The 17,963-nt window shown below is 44.1% G+C and overlaps 1 protein-coding gene across 3 annotated transcripts in view; it reads left to right on the top strand.

Moving 5' to 3' along the window:
• The window catches only part of UBXN8 (UBX domain protein 8), a 235,495-nt gene extending 219,747 nt beyond the window's left edge, over positions 1 to 15,748 (top strand). For all 3 annotated transcript variants that reach the window (XM_069235637.1, XM_069235628.1, XM_069235642.1), the window contains one exon: positions 15,048 to 15,748. In XM_069235637.1, coding sequence (XP_069091738.1) covers positions 15,048 to 15,209 — 162 coding nt within the window. In that variant the 3' untranslated portion in view covers positions 15,210 to 15,748. The remainder of the gene's footprint in view (positions 1 to 15,047) is intronic.
• The last annotated feature ends 2,215 nt before the right edge of the window (positions 15,749 to 17,963 follow it).

Genomic DNA, 17,963 nt, shown 5'->3' with positions numbered 1-17,963 from the left:
CAGTTGCATCTGAATGGTTCATCTTTTTAGTTTGACTAGAAGCAGTAGTATTTTAAGATACGTAAGAAAGAAAAGTATGTATGTTGAAAAACATACATAAAGCTACTGACAGAGTTTCATATATATGAAGATACGTATTTACATACGGTCCTAATACCGCAGGAACAGCACACGCACAGATGGACTTCCACAACTTCACTCTGTTAAATTATTAGGCCCCGTGCATATGCTGGAAGCACTGTCAAAATATGTGAAATACAATAAAGTACAATTTAATCAAGTAAACACCCAACTTTCTTTTCAAAAGTTCACTTCATGATTTTTGTTTCTTTGGCAAACCTGTTGTTTCTTAAGTAAAGTTTACGAGATTTGGGGATTAAATTCAACCGTCCTTTTAATTTGAGAGTTTCTGCTGTAGTAAAGAGGCATTCGAAACAAACTTTAGCCAGTGCCTTATGTAACTTCGAATATGAATTTGGTGGGTATATACTACAACTATTGATTGATGTATACCATGAAACAGTTACCCAAATCTTGACGTATGGTGCTCCGACTTGCCTCCCAACATCAGCCTACCCTGCTAATTTATTAGCAGGACTAAAAACTAGAGAATATTTGGCTTCCATAATAGTACACCACTGGACAAATCAGATTGGCATTTCGTCTGAGATCAAATTGGGCTGTTGCCTTTTCATTGGGCCTGATGCTATTGTGCACCATAGATAAAACCATAAGCAACACTCTGGGCTTCTATATTTAAAAAAATTGTCAGTGGCAGTTAAAGGATTCAGAATGATAATTTTTCCTTTTATGGCTGCGAACATATAATGTAACTAAACATTTTTCCCGATACTAATACCTCATCTAATTTAATTGCCGACAGCTTTGCAACAATGAGTGTTTGTACTACTGCTGATTTGTGATTTTAAGGAATTTTTGGACATTTTTTTCCAATTTAGTGTATGAATAAGACTCAGGTTAGCCAATATGAATTATTGAAGCAGCCATTAAAACGCATATAAAAGTCTGATTTGATCACCTCCCTCTATTAGAGGTATTAGGAGCTAAAATAGGATTTCCTTACAGAAGAATAAGCTGCTGTTTATGCAATCATAATCCCGAATCAATGATTATTTGTTATTTAACTGTAAACATTTAAATTAATCTGGATTAGTTCACTTTCGCACCGTTTTGAAAAACAAAGGATGTATTACATGGAGCGACTGTGTTTTTAACTGTTTGTTAAAAATAATGGTGAGGTAACTAGTGTCATTTCAGAGTCTAAATGGAAATCTGTTGTCATGTTCGTACATTAAAAAAAAAAAAAAAAAACATTTTAAATAAACAAAAAATATTCCCATGGTGCAGTTAGTCTCCTCAAAAAGAGCCACGTTTGTTCCAGGATAAGCCATGTTGCACAGTCGATATTTGCAGTAGAACCGTGGTTTAAGTAGTTGCATGAGACCCTTGCCAGCTCTAAATATAGGACATTGTAATAGCCCTTTGAGCTTACTAAAGCCAACTCTGCCGTGTAGGGCATTCTTTCTGTGAAAGATGGATTCTTTTATTTGCTAGGAGGATTCTTATCTAAGAGTTTCCACATGATGCGTCCTTGTACGATCTGTGTCAGGTTTTATTTCCAGGTTCCCTACCACCTTCTGTAGGTTTGGACACCGACCCATCTCTTCAAGGAAGTTATCACTACTTAACAGGTCCATGCTTTCACCTACTTCTAAAACTCCTGTCAGTCAGTCAAAGACCTTTATTCTGCTATAAAGCCAAAAGAGGATAATACAATAATAAAACAACAGTAATAAAACATGCATATAAATATCAGTAAGAACACCACATAAAATGAGTAATATGATTAAATCATGATTTGATCGCATAGAGCCAAAGAGATTAGTCAGTTTGCAGCTGGATGATAAACAAGCATGCAACCGTTCAAATGTCATCAAGGTTAACATTATTCAGCGCTTTTCTGAGTCTAAAAACTTTGCATACATCATTTGTAACACATAACAGTATTCTGAATCTAAAAGTTGGAGATACTGTAAACATTCTTTATGGGATCTAGAGCCAAAAGTGCATAGTAGTGGACGCAGATATTGCAACCTAAAAAAAAATGTGCTAAGGTTTGCTGGGTAGTTTATCACAGGGTGACTAGGTAACGAATGAAACCAGGGACCTTGGTGGGGAAAATCTGCCATAAAGTGCAAAGTGCTAAGTCTGAATCGGGGCAGTTAAAATCTAAGTTCAGTATTTGCAACCCATGTTGGGTATGGCTCTGTACCTTCAGTACGCTTTAAATCGGGTGATAAGGCTGACTGTAATTTTGGGGATCGCTAAGAGTTTGCAAAGGAATGATGAAACCCCAGACTCCTGCCCCGTAAAACCCCAAGGAGAAACATTTGCATTTGTACAGATTAAGAAGTTCCTTAATAGGTTTGTGTCCCACTTTCTTAGAAAACCGAAAAATGCCATCTATCGCCGCATTAAATTTGCAAGCTCTCTGAGTTAGAAGCCCTTCCCAACTCAATTTTTCTGAAAAAGTAACACCAAGATAGTTGAAATTATGAACTTTTGTAATAATTATTCTGTATATGTTAAGAGGGCGAATGTGGGTCTTCTTAGGTCTGCAAATCATAATATTGGATTTCTGATGATTCATTTTCAAGTTGAGGCCCCTCATAAAGTTGTTAAAAGTATCAAGGAGCAATTGCAAGCCATTTGCAGTACGTGCAGTTAAGACCGCATTGTCCGTGTATTGTAAATCAAGTACTGGTCGATTTCCAACGCTTAGGTGGTCTTTGCTTTTGCCTATCAGTGCATAATCCTGTATTTTCGGAATTTAATTTCAACCATATTTTCCCAACCTATTCGCTGACTCTGAAGAGGGACGTTTGGAGAGCTGCTGCTGGTGTCTAGTTATTTTAAAGCTGCTAAGTCTGTTGTGTCTTGTCAGCATAAGTGTAAAATAGATTTAAAGAGGTAGGGCAATACACTGCAATGCCAGAGCAGAGCAGAGTTGTACGCATCTCTCCGGTCCCTGCAAGCTATACCCAAAGACATCTGGGGGCCATTTAGGGAATATAAATTGTAAACATTAAGTGAGACTGATCATTCTCACTGTGTTTCTTGATTGCGCATTATGATACATTCCACGCTACACATGAAGAGAGTGTATATAAGCTGGCCAGGAACCTTGTGCGCTGTTAGACTTGACAGCTTTAGGGTGGTCACCCCCAACTTTTTGCCTGCCTCCCTCCACTTTTTGACACTGTTTTTGCTGGTTTTAGGACCCTGCGCACTTTACCACTGCTAACCAGTGCTAAAGTGCATATGCTCTCTCCTTTAAAACATGGTGACATTAACTCGTACCCAATTGGCAAATTTAATTTACTTGTAAGTCCCTAGTAAAGTGCGCTGCATGTGCCCAGAGCCTGTAACTTAAATGCTACTAGTGGGCCTGCAGCACTGATTGTGAAACCCACATAAGGAGCCCTTTAACTATGTCCCAGGCCTGCCATTGCAAGGCCTCTGTGTGCAGTTTCACTGCCACTTCGACTTGGCATTTAAAAGTATTTGCCTAGCTTTGAACTCCTTCTTTTCTACATATGTCACCGCTAAAGTAGGCCCCAGGTAACCCATAGGGCAGGGTGCTGTGAAGGTAAAAGGCAGGACATATACCTGCATAGTGAAAGAGGGGTGGGAGAAAGCTCCCAGGAACCCCCCCCCCCCCCCCCAGGATGTTGTCAGTTACATGATGGCCCTCTGCAACTAGATGCAACGCTTATGGAAGCAGGCCAAGAGCAACTTCGAGGCCAGTCAAGAGGTGATGAAGCAATGGTATGACCAGAAGGCCACCCTGGTAAAACTCTCAGCTGGAGACAAAGTATGGGTAATGGAGCCAGTAGAGCCTAGAGCTCTCCAGGACTGCTGGACTGGCCCATTCGAAATCAAGGAGCAGAAGGGGGAGGTCACTTACTTAGTGGACCTCAAGTCCCCTAGGAACCACCTATGGGTGCTCCATCAAAACAGACTGAAGCCTCATTATGAGAGGTCTGAAGACAGCATGATTCTGGTGACAGATGAGGGCCTGGAAGATAAGAGTGAGCCTCTCCCTGACCTTCTCTCTGCCAAGGAAGGTGATGGGTCAGTGGAGGGTATCAATCTCTCTGACTCCATGACCCTAGATCAGATCAGAGAGGAGACTGCTACGAGTTATTGGAGCAGTTCTAATCCCTGTTTTCCCTCACCCCTGGACTCACTCACTTGTGTGTCCATGATATTGACACAGGAGATAGTCCCCCTGTAAAGAATACAATGTTCGATGGCATATGTTGCTGCAGATACACATGTTTGGCACAGTCCGCTGCCTGGTGTTGGGCTCGGTGTATTCCAAGTTGTTTTTCTTCGAAGAAGTCTTTTTGGTCACGGGACCGAAGGACTCCTCCCTCCTCGGCTCCATTGCGCATGGGCGTCGACTCCATCTTAGATTGTTTTTTTCCGCTGTCGGGTTCGGACGTATTCCTTTTCGCTCCGTGTTTCGGTTCGGAAAGTTAGTCAGAATCTCGGAAGAAAGCGTCGGTATTGTTCCGTTCGGTATCGGGATAGTTAGGTACATCGACACCGATCATCGGAAGACTTTGGGGTAGTTTCGATCCCCCATCGGGGCCTGGTCGGCCCGACCGCGTGCGACATCGAAGCCGATGGAACGGACCCCGTTTCGTTTCTGCCCAAAATGTCACAGTAAGTATCCTTATACAGATCAGCACTTGGTCTGTAACTTGTGCTTGTCCCCCGAGCACAAGGAGGATACCTGTGAAGCCTGCCGAGCCTTCCGGTCCAGAAAAACACTCCGGGACCGAAGAGCCAGGCGTCAAAAATGGCGTCCACGTCGACAAAACAATGTTTCGACGAGGAAGAGGAAACATTCTCGGTTCCGGAATCAGAATCCGGAGACTCCGACGTCGAACAACAGCAACAAACTGTGAGTAAGACGTCGAAAAGTAAATCCATCGACAAACCGAAAGCCCAGGGGACGCCACTGCCAACAGGCCATGGCTCGACCCATAAAACAGGCGACCCGTCGAAGGCGCCGAAAAAGGGCACGCCCATAGCGAAGACACCCGACTCCGGTCGAGGGACCGCCATGGAGCAACCTCGGAGCCGAGAAAGCGGCTCCGAGAGACAAAAACAAGATACCGGCACCGAAAAACATCGGCACCGAGAATCCATGCCGAAAGGAACAAAAATTCTGTCGGTGCCGAAACCGAAAAAAGATTCTCTTTCGGCGCCGAAAAATACCACACCTTCATCCTACTCAGAGAAACAAGGAATGAGTGGCCAAATGCACAAATTTGGACAAGAGCTCCAAAGTGTAGAATCGGACTACACACAAAAGAGACTGTACATCCAGCACGACACAGGGAAGATATCAACCCTTCCCCCAATCATGAGGAAAAGAAGGATCGGACTTCCAAAGGATGACGCACAACCACAAGCCAAAGTGGTTAAAAAAGTCACGCCTCTGCCCTCTCCACCACAGGCATCGCCGGCACAAACACCGCCACAAATGCACTCACCAGCGCAAACTACCATAAGTCATGACGATCAGGATCAAGACGCTTGGGACCTGTATGACACCCCAGTGCCGGACAATGATCCCGAGTCATACCCCACAAAGCCGTCACCGCCAGAGGACAGTACCTCATACTCGCAACTGGTGGCTAGGGCAGCAGAATTCCACAATGTCCAACTGCATTCCGATCCTATAGAGGATGATTTTTTATTTAACACCCTCTCGGCTACACACAGCCAATATCAATGTCTCCCAATGCTACCAGGGATGTTACGGCACGCAAAACAAATTTTTGAAGAGCCCGTAAAATCAAGAGCCATCACCCCAAGGGTGGATAAGAAATACAAACCACCACCCACAGACCCAGTGTTTATTACTTCACAGTTACCACCTGACTCCGTGGTAGTAGGGGCAGCTCGCAAGAGAGCAAATTCACATACATCTGGCGACGCCCCACCTCCGGACAAAGAAAGCCGAAAATTTGATGCGGCAGGGAAAAGAGTAGCATCACAGGCAGCCAACCAGTGGCGCATCGCAAATTCACAAGCGCTGCTGGCCAGATATGACCGCGCACACTGGGACGAGATGCAACTTCTCGTAGACCATCTTCCCCAGGAATACCAAAAAAGGGCGCAGCAAATAGTGGAAGAGGGACAAACGATCTCAAACAATCAAATCCGCTCTTCACTAGACGCAGCCGATACTGCAGCAAGAACAGTCAACACTGCTGTCACCATAAGGAGACACGCTTGGCTACGCACTTCAGGCTTCAAACCTGAAATCCAGCAGGCTGTCCTTAATATGCCCTTCAACGAGAAACAACTTTTTGGCTCTGAAGTGGATACAGCCATTGAAAAACTTAAAAAGGACACAGACACGGCCAAGGCCATGGGCGCACTCTACTCCCCGCAGAGCAGAGGCTCTTTCAGAAAAACTCCATTTAGAGGGGGGTTTCGTGGCCAACCCACAGACACCACCAGCCAACAAACAAGAACCACACCATCTCAGGGTTCCTTCCAAAGGGGAGGTTTCAGGGGATATCGGGGGGGTCAATTCCCAAGGAGTAGGGGAAGATTCCAGACTCCAAAAACACCTCCACCTAAACAGTGACTTTCAAGTCACGCAACCCCTTCACTCAACACCAGTGGGGGGAAGACTAAGCCAATTCTACCAATCTTGGCAACAGATTACAACAGACAATTGGGTATTAGCAATAATCCAACATGGCTATTGCATAGAATTCCACAACTTCCCACCAAACATCCCCCCCAAAACACGCAAAATGTCACCACAACATTTAGAACTTTTAGGACTAGAAGTTCAAGCACTACTGCAAAAGGATGCAATAGAGTTAGTACCAGTACAACAAAAAAACACAGGAGTTTACTCCCTGTACTTTCTAATTCCAAAAAAAGACAAAACATTAAGACCAATATTAGATCTCAGGACACTAAATACCTACATCATATCAGACCATTTTCACATGGTCACACTACAAGACATCATTCCACTGCTCAAACAGCAAGATTACATGACCACATTAGACCTAAAGGATGCGTACTTTCATATACCAATACACCCTTCTCACAGAAAGTACCTACGGTTCGTATTCAAAGGAATACATTACCAATTCAAGGTGTTGCCATTCGGAATAACAACTGCACCAAGAGTGTTCACAAAATGTCTAGCAGTAGTAGCAGCACACATCAGGAGACAACAGATACATGTGTTCCCTTACCTAGACGATTGACTAATCAAGACCAACACAGTAAAAAAATGCGCAAACGACACCACATTTGTCATACAAACCCTTCACAAACTGGGGTTTTCCATCAACTATACAAAATCACACCTAGAACCGTGTCAAACACAACAATATCTAGGAGCAACCATCAACACATCAAAAGGAATTGCCACTCCAAGTCCACAAAGAGTGCAGGCATTCCACAAGGTAATAAGTGCTATGTTTCCAAACCAAAAGATACAAGCAAAATTTGTGCTAAAACTTCTAGGCATGATGTCATCATGCATAGCCATTGTCCCAAACGCAAGACTACACATGCGACCCTTACAACAGTGTCTAGCATCACAATGGTCACAAGCACAGGGTCAACTTCAAAATCTGGTGTTGGTAGACCGCCAAACATACCTCTCGCTTCTATGGTGGAACAGCAAAAATTTAAACAAAGGGCGGACATTTCAGGACCCAGTGCCTCAATACGTTATAACAACAGATGCTTCCATGACAGGGTGGGGAGCACACCTCAATCACCACAGCATTCAAGGACAATGGGATATACACGAAACAAAATTTCATATCAATTACCTAGAACTGTTAGCAGTATTTCTAGCGTTAAAAGCCTTCCAACCCATAATAACACACAAATACATTCTTGTCAAAACAGACAACATGACAACAATGTATTATTTAAACAAACAAGGGGGAACACACTCAACACAATTGTGCCTCCTAACACAAAAAATTTGGCAGTGGGCGATTCACAACAACATTCGCCTAATAGCACAATTTATTCCAGGAATACAAAACCAACTAGCAGACAACCTTTCGCGAGACCACCAACAAGTCCACGAATGGGAAATTCACCCCCAAGTTCTGAACAAGTACTTTCAAATTTGGGGAACACCCCAGATAGATTTGTTCGCAACAAAACAAAACTCAAAATGCCAAAACTTCGCATCCAGGTACCCACACCGCGAATCACAAGGCAATGCTCTATGGATGAGTTGGTCAGGGATATTTGCGTACGCTTTTCCCCCTCTCCTTCCATATCTAGTAAACAAGTTGAGTCAAAACCAACTCAAACTCATACTGATAGCACCCACATGGGCAAGACAACCTTGGTATACAACTCTACTAGACCTTTCACTAGTACCGCATGTCAAACTACCCAACAGGCCAGATCTGTTAACACAACACAAACAACAGATCAGGCATCCAAACCCAGCATCATTGAATCTGGCAATTTGGCTCCTGAAATCCTAGAATTCGGACACTTAGACCTCACACAAGAATGCATGGAGGTCATAAAACAAGCTAGAAAACCTTCCACTAGACACTGCTATGCATCTAAGTGGAAAAGATTTGTTTACTACTGCCATGCCAATCAAATACAACCATTACATGCCTCTACTAAAGACATAGTAGGATACTTACTACACTTGCAAAAAGCAAATCTCGCTTTTTCATCTATAAAAATACACCTCGCAGCAATATCTGCTTACCTACAAACTACTCATTCATCGTCTCTATTTAGAATACCAGTTATTAAAGCATTCATGGAAGGGCTAAAAAGAATTATACCACCAAGAACACCACCAGTTCCTTCATGGAATCTTAACATCGTCTTAACAAGACTCATGGGTCCACCTTTCGAACCCATGCATTCCTGTGAAATGCAATATCTAACCTGGAAGGTCGCATTTCTCATTGCAATCACATCCCTCAGAAGAGTAAGTGAAATACAGGCATTTACCATACAAGAACCATTTATTCAAATACACAACAATAAAATAGTTCTAAGAACAAATCCAAAATTTCTGCCAAAAGTAATCTCACCATTCCATTTAAATCAAGCAGTAGAATTGCCAGTGTTCTTCCCACAACCAAACTCTGTGGCTGAAAGGGCACTACATACATTAGACATCAAAAGAGCACTAATGTATTACATTGACAGAACAAAGCTAATCAGGAAAACAAAACAACTGTTCATAGCTTTTCAAAAACCACACATAGGAAATCCAATCTCTAAACAAGGCATTGCTAGATGGATAGTCAGATGCATTCAAACATGCTATCTTAAAGCCAAAAGAGAATTGCCTATTACACCAAAGGCACACTCAACCAGAAAGAAAGGTGCTACAATGGCCTTTCTAGGAAACATTCCTATGAGCGAAATATGTAAGGCTGCAACCTGGTCTACGCTTCATACGTTTACTAAACACTACTGTGTAGACGTACTAAATGCACAACAAGCTACAGTGGGCCAAGCTGTCCTAAGAACATTATTCCAAACTACTTCAACTCCTACAGGCTAAACCACCGCTTTTAGGGGAGGTAACTGCTTTATAGTCTATGCGAAACATGTGTATCTGCAGCAACATATGCCATCGAACTGAAAATGTCACTTACCCAGTGTACATCTGTTCGTGGCATTAGTCGCTGCAGATTCACATGTACCCTCCCACCTCCCCGGGAAGCCTGTAGCCGTTTAGAAGTAGATCATAAATCTTAAACATCTGAACATTTGTAAATAATTATTAGAAACTCTTAACGTACATACATATTCACTCCATTGCATGGGCACTATTTATACCAAACAACTCCATCCTCACCCTCTGCGGGGAAAACAATCCAAGATGGAGTCGACGCCCATGCGCAATGGAGCCGAGGAGGGAGGAGTCCTTCGGTCCCGTGACCAAAAAGACTTCTTCGAAGAAAAACAACTTGTAATACTCCGAGCCCAACACCAGGCAGCGGACTGTGCCAAACATGTGAATCTGCAGCGACTAATGCCACGAACAGATGTACACTGGGTAAGTGACATTTTCATTACAATGTCAGATAAGGTGAGGTCCAGCATCAAGGAGAAAGTTACCAAGATGCTGGCCCTTGGGGTGGTAGAGGAATCCAGTAGTCCCTGGTCCAGCCCACTGGGGTTGGTTCCCAAGGCTGCTGCTCCCGGTGCCAAGCCAGAGCTTAGGTTCTACATGGACTACCGGGATCTCAACTCTGTCACAAAGACAGATGCTCACCCCATCCCCTGAGCTGATGAGCTTGTAGACAGGCTGGGTGCTACCAAGTTCCTTTGTACCTTTGACCTCACATCAGGGTACTGGCAGATTGCCCCGACTAAAGGGGCAAAAGAGAGATCAGCTTTTTCCTACTCCTGAGGGTCATTACCAGTTCCGGGTCATACCCTTTGGACTGAAAGACCCCCCCCGCTATGCTACCTTCCAACGGTTGCCTAGCTGGCAAGGATGCCTTCTGTGCAGCCTATCTAAACGACATCGTCATCTACAGTTCCAGCTGGGAGGAACACCTGCTCCACCTCAAGGAGGTGCTTCAGGCCCTGCAACAGGCAGGCCTGACCATCAAGGCCAGTAAGTGCCAGATTGGGCAGGGTTCTGTGGTGTACTTGGGACACCTAGTAGGCGGTGGCGAGGTGCAGCCCCTCCAGACCAGGATTGAAACAATCAAGGCCTGGCAACCACCTAGAGCCCAAACAGAGGTGAGAGCCTTCTTAGGTCTCACCAGATACTACCGAAGATTTGTTAAGGGTTTTGGCTCCATAGTGCCCTCCTTAACAGAACTCGCATCCAAGAAACAACCTAGGTTGGTGAATTGGACAGAGGCTTGTAAAAAAGCCTCTGACTCCATGAAGAAAGCCATGTGCACAGCACCCATGCTCAGGGCCCCTTACTACTCCAGAGAATTCTTCATGCAGACAGACTCTTCAGAGCATGGCATAGGGGCGGTCCTAGCACAGCTGAATGAGGAGGGCCTAGACCAACCGGTAGTCTTTATTACCAGAAGACTATTACCACGGTAACAGAGGTGGAGTGATATTAAAAGAGAAGCATCTGCTATGGTCTGGGCACAGAAGAAGCTGAGACTATACCTGTTTGGAAATCCTAAACTCTTGAGGTGGTCCACTTCCCTACAGGGAATGGACTTTACGGTGGAGCACCACCCGGGGATTGACCACGTTGCTGATGGTCTCTCCAGATACTTCGCCTTAGCAATGGGAGTTCCCAAGTGGTCAGATAGCTCTCCCCACTTCCGAGAGGGGTTGAGGGGGGACACATGTTAGACCTGACAGCCTTAGGGTGGTCACCCCCAACTTTTTGCCTGCCTCCCTCCACTTTTTGACACTGTTTTTGCTGGTTTTAGGACTCTGCACACTTTAACACTGCTAACCAGTGTAAGGTGCACATGCTCTCTCCCTTAAAACATGGTGACATTGGCTCATACCCAATTGGCATATTTAATTAATTTGTAAGTCCCTAGTAAAGTGCACTGCATGTGCCCAGGGCCTGTAAATTAAATGCTACTAGTGGGCTTGAGGCACTGATTGTGCCACCCATAATGAGTAGCCCCTTAACCATTTCTCAGGCCTGCCATTGCAAGGCCTGTGTGCGCAATTTCACTGCCACTTCGACTTGGCTTTTAAAAGTACTTGCCAAGCCTTGAACTCCCCTTTTTCTACATATGTCACCCCTAAGGGTAGGCCCTAGGTAACCAATAAGGAAGGGTGCTGTGTAGGTAAACGGCAGGGCATATACCTGTGTATTTAATATGTCCTGGTAGTGCAAGACTCCTAAATTCGTTTTCCACTGCTGTGAGGCCTGCTCCTTTCGTAGGCTAACCTCAAGGCTACCCTCATAAACTGTTTTAGTAGTAGATTCTGATTAGAAAGGGGTAAACAGGTCATATTTAGTAAGGCCAGAATGGTAATACAAAATCCTGCTGACTGGTGAGGTTGGATTTTATATTACTATTTTAGAAATGCTACTTTTAGAAAGTGAGCCTTTCTCTGCACTTAAATCTTTCTGTGCCTTACAGCCTGTCTCCGATGCACGTCTGGGCTGGGGCTAGTGGACAGCTCCCTTGTGCATTTCACCCAGACAACCACAAACACAGGATGCTCAGTCACACCTGCACACATCTGCATACTGAATGGGTCTTCCTGGGCTGGAAGGTTGGAGGGCTTGACATTTATATTTCAAAGGACAGTGGTCTGCCCTCACACAAAGGACTACTAAATCCCCTACTAGGACCCAGGCAGGCAGGGTTGTACTGAAAGGGGACCTTGTGCACTTCAAAACCACTCTTTGAAGTCTCCCCCACTTCAAAGGCACTTTTAGGTATATAAACTGGGTCCCTGACCCTGCCAAACTAGACACTTCTTGGGACAGACATTTTGCACCAGAACTTGCAACCTGCCAAAAGAAGCTGCCTGGCTGCCCAAAGGACTCACCTGGACTGGTTTGCTATAAAGGACTGCTGCCTTGCTGGCCTCTGGCTCTGCTGAGAAGTGCTCTCCAAGGGCTTGGATTGAGCTTGCCTCCTGTTTCCTGAAGTCTCAGGACCAAAAAGACTTCATCTTTGCAAAGAAATTCCTTGTGCGGTGAAAACCGATGCACAGCCTGCTGGAATCGACGCACAGCTTGTCCAGCGGTGAGAAAATCACTGCATCGCCAAACGAGAACGGCCCAGCCTGGCTCCCAGAGTGGAGATGGACGCAGCGCTAACGTTGCGACCGAAACTTCAACACACAGCCCACCGGATTGACGCATCACCAAGCCGGAACAACGCAGCCCTACTTGCTGCGAGAGGAATCGACGCAGCGCCAGCCACGAGGCAGAAATTGTGCATCACCCACCGGATCAACACAACAGCTGTGACTTTGCCCCGCACGCCCAGGATTTCCACGCATTGTCCCTGGATGTCAAAAGACCCTGCATCGCAAAGAGGATTCAATCCTGCGTGCCGAAAATCGACGCAAAGTCCTTGCCCTGTGGGAAAGAATCAACGCATCATCTGTGTGCACCTGGAAACCCGACGCACAACTACCTTTTTCCACGCATCTCCTCCTCTGTTGTCGTCGTGCATGTAATTGTGACACAAATCAGGTACTTTGTGCTTGCAAGAGACAATTGTTGCTTTTAAGAACTTAAGACTCTTCTTATCATTGCAAAAGTGATATTTCAACTTGTGATTATCAACGCTGGATCGTTTTCACCTTCATTTAATCAGATAACTATCTTATATTTTTCTAAACCTGTGTGGTGTCTTTCTCTGGTGTTCTCACTGTTACTGCAGGATGTATTGCACAAATACTTTATACAATGCCTTCTAAGTTAAGCCTGACCGCTCAGTGCCAAGCTACCAGAGAGTGGGCAAAGGATAATTTGGATTGTGTGTGATTTACCCTGGCTAGGATTGTGGTTCCTACTTGGACAAGGGTGTATACCTCTGCCAACTAGAGACCCCATTTCTAACACGCGCCATGAAGACAAATTACTTGTCCAACTAAGTTGGGGTAAAATTACTGTATTAGCTGCACGAGAAACTAGAATGTGTAATCCCTAATTCTGAACATTGAATTAACTTTGGCTATGCTCACAACGCATATGTTAATTTGTGCTTTTGCAATACTGTTATAAAATCAATAACAAGATTTTAAAATAAATTAGGAAGTAGGGTGATATCACAAAATCCTGGGGTGATGAAGACTCTTGAGGGAAAAGGCGATATGAAGACTCATGTTCAACCATCCAAAAATGAATCAAAGAATGACAGTGTGCCATCTTTACAATCCTAATCTGTCTGCTATGGAGATCAGAATGCTGTGGCCAACAGCCTCAGATGCTACTAATAAGTCTGATATGAAGAAGGACACTGTCGATGTTGGCTGCCTATCTGAAGGTGTCTGTCACTGCAATTAAAGCTAAGTATTTATTTCTAGTTGGCCTAAAAATCATTTGACCGTCCAAGGCATCCATGTTCACTAACACGGAGTACCATTGGAGGGCCATATGGTGGTAAAAAAAATTTTTTTAAGTGTTCAGGTATCATATCCATATCCAGGAGAAGAAAGCTAGAACTGTGGGTTGCGGGTACTGCCAGGCCTAACCCAGAGTTTTTCAAAAGATTCAGAACCATTGTATCTTTAAGCAGAGCTGGTATTCTGCCTTTTTGTAAAGAGGTGTTTATGATGTCACACACATAAGGGTCGTACATGGCATCCATACATCGAACGAGGCACATGGGACAGGGATCAAGGACAGATCTACATTTGAGTGAAGATATTTCCTTAACTGTCTTTCCCACCTTTATCCCTAACCTATTTTAGTCCACAATTGTATTACGAGATACTTGTTACATAGGAACTCCATAAGTGGTATACAGGCATAGCTGTATTTTCCTTCATGCGTGTAGTTACATTTGTAGATCTAACTCTTGCAAACAACTTGATTTTCCCAGATTGCCATGGGCAAATGGACACTCATGTTTCAAACAATATTCCAACTTCAGTCCTCTCACTGTTGAATTTCTATGTGCAGCATGGGCTTGGTGGTCTATTTTCTGAAGAGTCCTTTAAACACTTTAGAAATAAGGCAAATTGCTTGTCCTAACAGTGCATGTCCAAAGTATCTACACTGCAGAACATCCGAAAAATGTCTTGCTGAAAGTGGAAATAACTGCCATCTTGTTCATAATGTAAGGGCTTCTATTATCTTCCAGAAAATGACAGTTGTCTCAAAAAGGCATGGGAGTTGAATCCGGATGGTAGTATAACTTACATCAAAGAGTAACATCATCACCAATTGCACTGTGTTTTGACATTATTTTTGTATGTTCTGTTCTATTAGTGAATTGCTTAAAGATAATTTTTATACACAATAAAATTATAGTAAAGTCTAATCTTTATTTTTCAAGGTATTGCTGGATTGGATGATGAAGTTGGGCTATCACAGTTCCATTTACACACTGTGTACACCGTATCCAAGAAGAAATCTTGAAATTGAAGAAGGGCTGAGCCTAGAGAACGTTGGCATTAACACAGACTCTGTATTCATTGTTGACCAAACGGATGCTTGAACCCAGTGCATGTGTAAAGGCAGAAACTTGAAGTCTGTGAATGGGGTTTAGATCAGGGTGGTGAATGTCGGACAAAGGTGTCAAGTAGGAAATTCAAATTAATAGCACAGCCCAGTGATTTGGAAGAAGCTCCTATCAGTGAGATTATTCTGTGTGTTTATGCAGTTCAGTGGCATTAAACAGTATCGCTGGAGAGGGAGTACCTTCTGTGAATCACTATTTATGGGAAGCACAACATATATATATATAGCATTATAAACATGGATATTTTAGGGTTTAAATGCACGGCACACGTTTCTATACGTTAAGAGACAGACTGATGGAATCGTGGGGCTCCCAAGCCTAGATAGTAACTGGATGCTGGTGTCCTGTGCAAATCTATGGAGCTTTTTTGGGTTCGTCCAAGTCCCTGATCTGTTTGGTGGTTATATTCATTTATATATAGTCCTTGTCTTGGGTTGCCCTGGATTTGTCCTGGAATAAATATTTTCTTAATTCTTGAGAGGGAAAGTTTATTTTAATAAAGACACAAAATCTAATATGGGATTTGATTATATTTTTTAATGGAAGTTTACCAGCAAAGACAACGCAAACGTGCAACTAATGAAATTTAGTGTAACTCAAGTAAGAGAAAAGGCGTGGGAGCAGCCATTAACGCCCACATCAACACATTTGAATCTAAATTAAAGCAAAAGGTTACAATGTTGTAAGAAATGTTAGAAATTGGTAGACAGGGAGGCAGGACGATATAGTTTTAAATCTTTAATCATATATACAGACACATACATATCTTCATGACATGATGGCTATGTCTAGAGATCAGCGATAGGCCAGTGGTTGGTAGGGCTGCAAGGTTGGCAGCCGAGCCTGGGCCCAAAAAGTATAGTTATCGCTATCACTGATCTCTCCACATAGCATCTGTAGTGTATAGTGAACGTTGTCCCATTATCAAATGTGTGGTACTGCTGATATCAGGAGACGCATGAGAATGCTGGGTAGTTGAAAATTTGGGATCTCTGCAGATTCTGGAACTTTCTCTCACAGAAATGTGAAGAAAATGTGTGTTTTTAGCCAAAATGTGTTGTTTGGAAGGAATTTTGGGTACAAAAAATATATATATCTTTTGAGATCCACACAAGTCACAGCACCGTAGACTCCACTGGGTGTCTAGTTTTCAGAAATGTCTGGTTGGGCATTTTCCCTGGGTGCAGGGGAATCCCGGGCCAAAAATACACAACTACCAGCATTATAATAAAACATCTGTTTTGACTGCGAATAACTAGTTGTCCATTTTGAGGCCTATCTTATTGAAGGCGCTATCCCCACTCACACAAACAGGGTACAGTTGTTTATCCAGAGATGTATGGGAACACTGGGTGGTTAGAGATTTGTGGATCGCGGCAGATTCAAAAACGTTCACTCATAGAAATGTAAAGAAAATGTGTGATTTTAGCCATTTAAGAAAAGTTTGAATTTTGCTGGGCATTGTGGGAAAGTGAGTTGGATCAATGCAGGTTACGTCAAGCTGAACATCTGAGTCAAAGAGCAAATACTAATAGCAGTATCAGAATATTGAACGCATGATTACTGGAGTTAAGCCGTCAAGTCACCAGCCACTTTACATGCCTTTCATGCGCCACACACAGTGCCATTCATACTACCAGCCACTGGCCTAATACAACACAGCACACTGGAGAATGTTGGTCCAGATGTGATGCTGGCTGGTGATATAAACTGTGAGCTAGACAGCAAATTCAACATTTTGCCCCAGAGGGCAGAGTCCATGATGAGTGGCCTGCGGGAAGTTATGGGAAGCATTGGGTTACATGATGTGTGGAGGGTGCGCTTTCCTCAGAGCCACACCTACTCCTGTTTTACACCAGCGACAGTGACCCATAGCCACCTGGATTATTGCCTGGTGTCTTGTAACATGGTCTAAGATATGTTTGACATTTCCAATTTGGCGTGCTATTTATCTGATCATTCCCCATTGCTGCTCTTATAATGGCTGGGCAGGAGAGCCCCCACTTTACCAAGGTGGAGACATGAAAGTGGAGTGGAGACCCGGTCTTTGCTTCCACAGTGGCTGAAGTGCTAGAGCACTATTTTGAGAAGAACTGGCAGAGTACAAATGCAAGGGCCACAGAATGAGACGCAATGAAGGTGGTACTGCAGGGGTGGGGGTGGGGGTGGAGGTGGGGGTTATGAAGGTAAGCTATGGAGTGAATCAGCAGTTGTCTCAGACGTACGATGTCCAGGAAAGGAAATTAAGTGCCCTCCCGGAGTGTATGGTTGAGCAGCCTCAGCGGCTGGCTGAGTGGGAACAGTGTAGGAGGAACTTGTTAGAGACATTGGACCCTTTAGATAAGTTTGTCCGCACCAGTTATAGGCAACAACTCCATATAGAGGGGGATAAGACCAGCAGGATCCACGCCACACTTGTCTATAGTGAGACCCAGAGTTCTGCGGTGGTGGGGTTCGGAACGCATACGGGGATGAGGTACACACGCTTCAAGGTATCACTGAGGTCTTTGCAGCACATTTGTAGAAAGTATACGCAGCACCTGCAGCGTCCCTACGAGCAGTGGGTGACACTGTACTTTGCCAACCTACCAATGGCCTCCCTTTTGAGGGAAGGCCAGGATAGATGGGATGCTCCTCTTACCAAGCAGGCGATACTGATAGCGATTCAAGCTTTGAGGATGCTCAAGGCCCCCAGGTGGGGAAGGGTAGTAAGGCCTACCACCTGAGCTG

This window comes from Pleurodeles waltl, chromosome 1_2 (genome assembly GCF_031143425.1).
Source record: "Pleurodeles waltl isolate 20211129_DDA chromosome 1_2, aPleWal1.hap1.20221129, whole genome shotgun sequence".
Lineage (NCBI taxonomy): Eukaryota > Metazoa > Chordata > Amphibia > Caudata > Salamandridae > Pleurodeles > Pleurodeles waltl.
Note: the sequence above shows the minus strand (reverse complement) of the source record. Positions and strands in the feature narration are given on the sequence as shown.